At 34.9% G+C, this 10,402-nt stretch overlaps 2 protein-coding genes across 2 annotated transcripts in view; both read right to left on the bottom strand.

Annotated features, from left to right (window-relative positions):
- Positions 1-1,234, bottom strand: part of LOC120073338 (probable starch synthase 4, chloroplastic/amyloplastic) — a 9,019-nt gene extending 7,785 nt beyond the window's left edge. Inside the window, exon 1 of the mRNA XM_039026121.1 lies at positions 842-1,234. Within this exon, the coding sequence (XP_038882049.1) occupies positions 842-981 (140 nt within the window). The 5' untranslated portion in view covers positions 982-1,234. The remainder of the gene's footprint in view (positions 1-841) is intronic.
- Positions 1,235-3,286: 2,052 nt separating this feature from the next.
- LOC120074616 (protein REDUCED WALL ACETYLATION 3) lies at positions 3,287-9,943 on the bottom strand. Its single transcript, XM_039027785.1, has 18 exons — positions 9,643-9,943; positions 9,466-9,513; positions 9,280-9,331; positions 8,689-8,780; positions 8,342-8,485; positions 8,201-8,257; positions 8,044-8,116; positions 7,369-7,527; positions 6,596-6,745; positions 6,195-6,450; positions 5,432-5,547; positions 5,247-5,333; positions 5,060-5,148; positions 4,855-4,917; positions 4,698-4,754; positions 4,155-4,251; positions 3,893-4,051; positions 3,287-3,693 (listed from the first exon to the last, which is right to left on the bottom strand). Exons 3-17 carry the CDS (start codon positions 9,310-9,312, stop codon positions 3,896-3,898), a joined length of 1,629 nt encoding a protein of 542 aa, XP_038883713.1. The 5' UTR covers positions 9,313-9,331; positions 9,466-9,513; positions 9,643-9,943; the 3' UTR covers positions 3,287-3,693; positions 3,893-3,895.
- Positions 9,944-10,402: the final 459 nt, after the last annotated feature.

Genomic DNA, 10,402 nt, shown 5'->3' with positions numbered 1-10,402 from the left:
AAAAAAAAAAAAAAAGAAAAGAAGAAGAAGAAGAACTTTTCACATGTGCAGCTCCCCCGAGGCTTTCAAAAATCTAAAAATTACCATGTGTTATCTGACATAAAAGCAAAATCTAATGAGAACTTTGACCGATCATTTTGAGCTTCCAGTTCTTTTGGATTGCTAACGTGGATCGATGACGCTGGTGGAAGGAAACTGCACTCTATATAGCAAGAATCCAGTAGCCAAACTTCTTTGAGTAATATATTGGAAACCATTCTGTGGTTTTTAGCTATGTGATATTCGTTTTCATTTTTCTCGTTTTCATGAAGAGTGAAGACCACAATTACAAAGGAAACTAATGACAAGGACATCCAGAGGAGACTTCTCCAATTGATTTGAATTAGAAAGAGGGAAAAAAAAAGGAAAAAGAATATCTCAATCACAGAAACTATTTGACTGGGAACTCCGCCTACAGATTATAAAGCATACAATAGCTAACCTCCGATGTTCCCCAGTTTCTCACTATTCAATATTTAATTCATAAGATTAAGTTCAAAAACATCAATTCCGCTAACAGCCTGTTAACCATCATAGCATTTGCAAAATTTTCAAAAATAAATAAATAAATAAGAGTTAAGAATAAGAAAGTACTTTCAGATAAACGAGACACGCGAAATAAAGGTATGTTAGCAAACAAAACTATAATGAAAATCAAGAATCCAATCAGAGTCCAGCGGAAATCCAGTGGAGACAGATAAACGAGATACAACGAAGCGTCGAATCCTAACCTCCAACAAATTACAGACGTCCAGATCAATAAGAAACAAGATTAAGTAGCAAAAAAGATTGAAAACAGCACCTGAGACGGCGAGGTCGCATTTTACATGAGGCATTAAGCAAGCAACGAGAAGAGTAAGGAAACTGTGGTTTATCCAATACTTTTCCATTCAAAGAACCAAAGCCAGAGCTCAGAAACAACGTCGAGAGCTTCATTGCCATTACGCTCAAACTTCCAATAACCGAAAGCTCTCTCTGCTATCTCAAAGTCTCAATACCATTGAATCCTCAAAGAAAGAAAGATATATCAAACAATTGCTTCGCCTAGACTTCATTTCCATCGAGCTCGCATATCGAGGAAATACCTGATCATTCAGAGTGGCGATGGAGGGATCCCGCGGTTCGGCGTGAGTTCAGTTCATTTCATTTCAACTTCCAATGAATCACAGCGAGAAACTTGAGAAAGCGAGAAAGTGCACAAAAATGTACGCATCACGTATTCGTATACGTGAGAAACTTCTCTACCGCACGTGCGACCAACCCAAAGGCCAAAACACCTTAAAGTATCAGCGTCGCATCACAAAACCTTATCTCGATCCAACGGTAGTGATGCGCTTTGTTTGATTTAACTGAATCGGCGAGTAGAGATGTCCGGCCCTGGGGCCCGTTTCGGATGGGGATTTCCCGATTAGGCAGAGGAGTGGGGAAAAAAATTTCCCTTGAGCTAAACGGAGACGGGGAACGCCCCGGCCTCAACCCCACTCCCATCCTGATTATCTTTTACATATTTATTTAGTATAGTTATCTAATGTTATGTTATTATTATTATTATATAAATATTACATTTAAATTTCAAATTAGGAAACATAATAAATATGTTTAAATTGAAGGTTTAAATTTAGATTATATATGTGAATAATTTAATTTATATTTATTTCTTTCTACTAAAAAATTAATTAGTTTTTTTAGGCCAAAATTTGAATAATTTAAATTAATTACCTTTTTACAAAAAAAAAAAATAACGGGAAAAATCCCGTCCCCGTGGATGGGGATGAGGAATGAAATGGAGAGCGGGGACGAGGATGGGGAATGGCATCCCCGGCCCTCTCCACCCCGTGGACATCTCTGGCGGCGAGCATTTAAAATTTGGAAAATTTGCGAAATATATCATTTTTTTCATCTTGACATTTATATTTATATTTATATATGTTAAAAAGGTTGTAAATTCCGTTGCAATTGAAGTCTTGAATTTTTTTTTTTTATTATTATTATTGGTTAAAATAGGTAATTAAGAGAAACGGATCAAATTTCATAAAATTAGTATTAACTGTATGATTTAATTATGATTGATTTAGTAAATTCAGTAAATCAAACTTAGCAAATAAGAGAGACATTTAATTAGTTAGAACTAACAGCACGTAATTTACTATTTGCAGCGTTGGTGGTTTTATGATTAATTTATAAAGAATTTATTAAAATTTAATTCACTTGTGGTACACTTTAAATATATATAGAAGGGTAAACTTAAACATAATTCAATTGGTTAAGACCTTTCATATAAAAGATTTGTACTCTCTGCCCAACATGTTGAACTCAAAAAAGAGGAAAATGAGAGAGAAGGGAGTGAACTCTTAAGAGAAATACTTTAGTTTCATTACTTTCTCTTTAAGGAATGTGGATCGAAGGAAACCTTCATTAAACTTTTTTATGAAAAAAAAAGTGCCTTTTTACCGCTTTGAGATATGAAATAATCAGTGACTCAGTATGTCCTCACTTTTCAATTCCTTCTCTCTGCATTTCTTCTTCTTCCTCTTCAACAACCAACCTACTTCATTGAATACAACTTCGATATTCCAATCTATTCTCTATTAATATTTATTCTTCACTAACCGTGTACCATCAATTGTCAATGTTGTTGATAACAAGCATAGAACAAGTAAACGCCTCAATCAATCACTCTAATCATCTCGGTCTATCACTCTCAGCTTCTCTACAAGTTTTGATTTCACCTTGAGGTATTGCATAAATAAAATCTTTACATTCAATGAAGTAATCAATTAGTAAAATAAATAGTTCGCTTGAAATAGGGATATTTTTGTGGGTTTAGAGCCAACCAAGAACATCTATTGGAAGATGTTCTTACCTAGAAACAAAATATCAGAGGGTAAGTTTAGCCATTCGCTTAGCGTATAAAGCAAAGTGATCGCTAACCAAACGATAATGGTCGCATTCTGGCAGAAAGCGATCACCTACTCCTTTTGTTAGTAATCGCTTACCTTCGGTGGTTGGCAATCTCTAACAACAGGGTACCGATCGCTTACCCACAACAGTTGGTGAGGGCATACCCCTTCTAATTTGCAATCGTAACCACATGACTAAACTTACACGGTTAGTAGTAGATTTGTGCCGACCAGTCATCAGGTTAAGTACCATCCTGGGGGAGTTAGATGCCAATGAAATACTAGAGATAAGATATCTGCCTCTAAAACATTCTAAACTCACCGTATTTTTGCTTGCAAGAGGAAGAGAGAAGTGAAAATGATGAATGCATTAGAAATAATAAAGTTCAGCTGATCATCAGATGACACATCTCTATGCACAGGAACCGTCATTTTCTTCACTCATTTGAGAGAGGGGATGGGATAACAAAAGAATGAAATGATACATGATGACAATATTACAAAATTTTTTCCTGTAAAATTAAAGGGCTCTACGAAACTCCAGGGAGACACAATTGGCAACTAACTCATCCACCTTGGAAGCAACTGAGGGTTTTTTCCCCCTCAATCACCAGACTTCTTGTTTTCATAATTCTATCTGAAAGCAATAGCGGTTTCCCTCCAATAAGTCTTCCCTTTTAGTCGAAAAGCAAAAATTCAATATAATTCCTTTCTATATGTCTTCAGTCTTCATTCACTAGTTTGGCCTGCAAAACTAATTAACAATACCGAGTCCCACATCACGACAAGTCAATATGCAAATTATTAACAAAACTTGATGAATATGGAGTTTGAACAAATCTCTAATATTAGACATATGACGATGTGATAATCATCAGTACTGAAAAAAATCCAAATTCCAGCATTTCTGGATTTTTGAGTATAGGAGGACGCATTGTAGAACATGGGCTTACCATTTAATGAGGGATGAGAAGAACAACCAACGAGATGCAATACAAACATACAGAAATTGCAGCTCCAGCAAGGAAATTATGCAACAACCGTCTATTATCTTTTGTAGGTACAAAAGTTGTCTTTAGTGTATTGGTTAACTCAAAAATCCGGAGGGAGACCTGCAAAAAAGGAAGAGGATAAATAATGCAAGTTCCATCACAAGTGTTGTATCAACTAATGCTGGGCCTGGAGGAGAGGATTTTAGACCGAGAAAGTTCTTACTATGACATAGATAGCAGTTGTAAGCATGAAATTGAGCATCGGGTATTCTGGAATGATTGAGAGAAGCCACTTTGGCTGTCCATTAGACACATTCGACCTGTACACCAAAAGCATAAATTAGACTGCAACTACAATAAATTAAAAACAAAACAATCTTCAGAACTTATCACTTAATATTATTTCTTTTCGTCGAGTCAATATCTGTGGTATGTAAGCAAGAAATGTTTAAATAACAATTTTCAAACTTGAAGAGATAATGAAAAGATCACCACGTACATTTTCATATAACCAAAAAGGATATCAATCTGTTCAAGTTGATTTTTAAAAACAAAGCAAAACAAAGGATGCTTTCGGCAGTGTGGTAGTATCTTCTTCTTTAATGCATGAAAATAAGAATTTAAAAACATATGCTAGTTATCTGTAAAAACAAGTTGAAGGTACAATAATGAAAGAACAATTCCTATTTTCCAGAATTATATGAAGATTATAGACTTCGGTGAAAAAAGTGAATGACAGAGTAGTTATGGAGCCATCTTAATGTACCTTAACCATATATGGAACTGTGAAATATACGTCTCCAATGTTATCTTGCCAAGCCACCTAACAAAAAAATGATCAACTAAATGAACGTGCAAAAAAATGAGAACAAACGCAACCGATTCCGAGCTTTATAGTTGACAGACAAAGAGAAAATACATACGCAAAGAGGGTCAAAGAGTAGCTTCGCAATTGCTGAGTAAAGTTTCGCAAGCAAATGTAAACACTGGAACCACATAAACAAAAGAAACATTAAGATAGTGGCAATCTCAATGCACCAAATTTCGTCTTTGCAAGTCATTGTGGAAGGATAAAAATTAGCATAATTTTGATTAATGCAAGTACAATGTCATTAAAAAAAAACTCACGTTATGGGAATCCATGATGTGTAGGGATGATATTTGTTGTAAGTGACCTTGTCCAGCTTGTAAATGTACTCGTACCACATATAACCAGCCTAGTCATGGAAATCAGAATAAGATCTATTGTACTTAAAGTACAAAAACAGACTACCAAACCTAAGCAGATAAAAGCACTTCACATTATGCCACTTACTATTACAGAAACAGTAACAATGCTTGTCTTGATCGAAATTCTCTTCCTTGTTTCAGCTTCTTCCAATCTCTCCATCCATTTTTCAACCTGAAATTTCAGAGCATTCAAAAGTCAGTTTCTGAAGGACCAAACCAGGACAACAAGATCCATGAAACTCTGACGTCATCAAATGTTTCCTAATTTACATTGGGGTGATTGTATGCATATATCATGCCGATGATCCATATATAGCGATCTAGACCAGATCTAAAATGCCACTCATGCAGTCTGGGGAGATCAACTTTTGCCGGGTCTGTATAACCTGCCAATAAAAAAGAAAAGGAGAGGGGAAAAAATCGTTATACTTCACATAGTCAGATCAGCAGGAAAAGTGGCACTTCGCAACAAAATTTGTCTACGAACACCAATTTAACCATATATTCCATATGTTACACAATTCACTAGAACTTTTTTTCTTTTTTCTTTTTTCTTTTTTTAATTTACGTGAATGTCTAGGCCAACTTTAAATCCTAGGTACAATTCACAAGATAAACTTACATTAAAACACAAAAACTACCAGTTAACCAACCCATATATGGAAAGGGAAAACATGTTTCGAGCAATTGTTTTCCTTTTTCCCTTTAGTGTCTTCTCAGAAATGACCTATTTTTATTTTTTTATTTTCCAAAAGAATGAGGCTATCATTCTTTTCAAAATCATGGATTTATGAATAGTAATTTCAATGTATGCAAACATCAATTTTTGCATGCTATTCAATCACAAGTCTCTGGAAATAACTTTAAAAACAAAAACAGGAAATTACATTCAGAACAGCTTAACACTTGATGTCTATGAAATTAGTACCTGCACACCCTATTAATTTGCATGCCATGAATGAAAAATATAGAGCACGGTAAATGGAACTAAATTCATCTATTGAAGAATATATATATATATAAAGGAACTAACCTAAAAGGAACGTAAATGGACTCCAGATTATTTCAAAAACTCCAGGAATTTCCCAAACCGCAATAACCACAAGGAAGCAAGCAAGAATCTTTGCAATCATCACTGATCTTATCTCATTGTACTTGTTAAAGATTCCAAGAGCTCCATACACCATGAGAGTAAAAAGTGTATGCATTGGACAGATGTAGTACAGCATGTAGTCATTGTTAAGAACAATGCAGCAAAAAGCAACAAAGAAATTTAGCCGCCACATCATCTGCATCACAAATTAGAAAAAGTCAAGCACTACTGGTATCCTGAGAGTTCAGGGTGGAAGTTCCAGAAAAAATTGATTGGTGAAACAATTATGCAGTGCTAGTTTTTCCTAGAAGAAAGAAGAAAGAAGAGAGAGGGAAAATCACCTGAGCAAAGCGTGCCAAGCTAAAATCCTTTCTAATATAATAGTAGGAGAAGTTTCCAAATCCAGTCATCCACACATAAGCAGCAATAAATACCCGTATAGCGTTATAAATTTCCGTCGCAGCAAAATAATGGTACATTAAAAATAGAACCTGCAAGAACCAAAAAATGTGTGAAGCCATTCATAATGTTGAGAAGCACAAGAAACCGATTGATATGTACAATAATACAAAGGAGAGCAATAAGCACGTGCAAGAAATGTCCAGACACAATGTTACTTCAAATCAGACAAATAAGGAATTTCTAAGTCCTGCAATTAGAATAAAGAATCAATTGAATTAAATCACGTGATAACTTCTCTTTGGAGTATATCATTTCTTTTCCTATCGCGTGGAAATTTCTCTTCAAGATATACCTATCCTTATTGTTGGGACCTAAAAGATCCCAACAACATATCTATTTTTTAAAATTAAAAATAACCACAACTAAATTGTCCGTACAGAAGTTGAAGCATTGTACGGAAGAGATATGAGAATAACCGGATTAATCATCCTGCATTTTTCTTTTTCTTTGTAACTTATAGGGTCCAGAAGAATATAGCACATTCAGAAAAGGAAAGAATGAAAACTTCAGTTAAGGCAAGAAATAAATCCTTTGACAGCTACAACTGCTTGAGAAATGACAAAGAATCAATGAGAAATAGCATCAGCCCCTCACACTTAGAACTTAAACTTGCACCAATGGTTTCATAAAGTCATGTTCGTAAAGAACTTGCCTGCATCCACCCTTTCCATTCCTCTGTTTGATGCCGATTTAGGTAAAGAGTTGCCTTTCCAGAAAATGCTGATTTATCATTGTGTTTCTTCAAAGACGTCATTGCAGAAACAATGATGAGGAGGATATAGAGAAAGAGGAAGAGATCCCGATTGTAATTCTGCTCAAGACAAAACCACTGATAATTAGCTTGCTAAACTAAATTCCATCAAGAGCATCTATCAATAAGTATGATCAGATTTCTTTCTTGTTTCTCAAAGAAACACAATAACGTGAGCAACCTATCTGTATTATATGGATATATATATTTAAAAAAAAATGGTTGAAATCAAGTCCCTATTTAATTGTGTATGGTGCAAAAATATATGCATCAAGTACAGAAAAAAGGCAGGATGGGAGGGAGAAGAGAAGCTTATGGCGGTTGGAAAATATAAATCAGAGAAGCTTACACAATAATTAATCTGAAAGAGGTTATATAGAACATTTAGTCCGAGCTTATGGCAGTTGGAAAATATAAATCAGAGAAGCTTACACACGACACCAGCATAACAAAGGTATGCTGCACCTCCCTAACTTAAACTACCAGAACAATATTTAGGGCCACAAAGAATGGAGTTCTAAACAAAATCCAGATATCGGCATCCATAGGACAAGAGGTAAGATCAAGAGCAAGTACCTTCTTAGAATCTCCGAGTATATTTGTTCGGTCACACATGTAGAAATAGACAAGAATTGCCCCAAATTCAGACCTACAAATGATGATCATTGAGTATGTGGTTGTAAGCTACCAGTTTTTGGGTCACTATCTGTCAAATGCTTAGTTAACAACTTACATTGCTCTCAATGTAGCCCGGTTTTCCAGCAAGAAGGACTCATCCAATGTCATAAACCTAAATTATAAAAGTTTGAGAAGGATGGTCTTTGAAGGGTGTGTGAGGAAAAGAGAGAGAATATAGCAGGAAATAGGAAATGACCTAATTAAGTTTGTTTTAATTGATGAACTATGAAACTTTGCAGAGGCTGATCTTGCAAGGCCTCCTTCCAGCAGAGCAGCCTCATCATCTTTAGCTTTATCTCCTTTCTCCTCAGCCAATTCAACAAGATTATTGTCTGAATGTCTGCAGTCAAAGAAAGCAACAAATTCAAGCCCCATGACCAGAAGACTCAATAAAAGTAGCAGATCTAACAAATGAACTAGCCTATACATTCATAAATTCAAACTTGGTGACAAAGAAAGATCTGAGTTCCATCTCTGCATTTCAAGAATAAATAAACCAATTTATATTAACATCTGTAGTGGGCATCGAAGAAAATTACTCACACTTTAGAAAGAGGTGGAGACTTCTGATACTCTAGAAACTCTGAATATACCCAAGCAACAAAAATTGGAATCACCCCCAGCAAAAAGAACACCTGAAACATAATAAAAATTTTGATATCACTAGCAAAAGCAAGTGTCGCAAAAATTAATAATAAACATAAGCATAAAGAGAGGACGTGGATTTATTTCAGTGTATGTTCATGTTGCGTAGTTTGCAGTGTTTCCATAATTAGATTTTCTGCATGTGACATCTAAACTAGTTTTCACGCCAAGTTCGATATAAGTACATTGATTTCATTTGTAAGATGAAGAAATCAAGCGGAGACTTTCCGCTAATCAAAAAGTCGAATCTATGACTGCAAATTCTCAAACATTATTATTACCACCAACTCCAACCGTAGACACAATAAATACTTCCCGAGTCAGATAAAATTAATAACTACAGTACCATATATGGACAATTAAACAACTAAGCAGCACGCTGAAATAACGAACTCAAAGTTCATTCAGAGTAGAGAAACAAAACTCCTCAACGATCAACCTACTCAACAAAGAAGTTATTAAGGAAGATTGCATGGTGAGAAATTATACCTGGCCGGGCTTGATTCCCTCCAAATCCTCCATTAAAGATCCCTGTTAAAACCTGCCAAATTCAAAATGATCAAAAAAGGAATCCATCGCCTTATATAGAATTAAACAAAATCCCAAACTCCAAAATAGCAACAAAATCCAGAAAAAGACCCAGAAATGGAAATGCAGATCGAGAACGTCACATACCACGAATACACAAGCGTGATCAGATGCAGAAACGAGAGGCTAGCACATCTGGGATAAAATTAGAGAGAAAAAGGAAACCCTAGTTGGGTAGTTGAGCAAAGATTGAAATCCAACACTCGCCGTGATATAGAAGAAGAGAAAACAGAAGAAGGGGAAAAAAGAGAAGAGAATGTATGCCTTTGCTTGAAGATTGAGTAAAATGTTGGAAGGTGGGTCGTTCTCCACTGATGTTTTAGGCCCCAAGAAGTCGATAATGGGTCGTAATTGTTGTTGTTGAGACGGTAGTTCTGGAGTGGGTCGCTTGTTGTTTTCACTGTTCTACAGATCTTGTGATCGCCATTTCCGATTTGGTTCCGGTTAGACGAGAATTTATACAGTTGATAATTTTTATAGTGCATCCCATTTCCCAAAGCTCACCGGCGAATCGGCGATCTTTATTTTATTTTTATTTTTCTTTTTCTTTTTTTATATTTTTTTTCCGGCTGCAGATTGAGAGGTTATTAATGCAACTTGAGAAGAAAGTGACAATTGATAAAAACGTAATTTACGAGCAAATTTTACATTTTTCGTTTTTAGCTTCGTCACCTTTCGGTTTGACAATTTATTTTTTTTAATATTTCAGATATAATTTTCTAAAAATAATTAGCAAGTAGGGACGAGGGAGAAAACTGCCCGACTCTCTTCAGAAAAAAAAAATTATATAAAAAATCAGATAATTAAAATTTTGTTTTATGTTTTTAGGTAGCAAATATATATTTCCCCGATTCTGTTTTTTAAAACTGTCTTTCAAATCTCTTATTCAAATAGTGAAATTTTTTAAAAACAATATTTTTATATTTTAAAAATTATATAAAAAATCAGATAATTCAAATTTTGTTTAATGTTTTTAGGTTAGCAAATATATGTTTCACAGAGAATCTATATTCTGTTTTTTAAA

This window comes from Benincasa hispida, chromosome 3 (genome assembly GCF_009727055.1).
Source record: "Benincasa hispida cultivar B227 chromosome 3, ASM972705v1, whole genome shotgun sequence".
Taxonomy (NCBI): Eukaryota; Viridiplantae; Streptophyta; class Magnoliopsida; order Cucurbitales; family Cucurbitaceae; genus Benincasa; species Benincasa hispida.
This window is presented reverse-complemented; position numbering and strand designations above follow the sequence as displayed.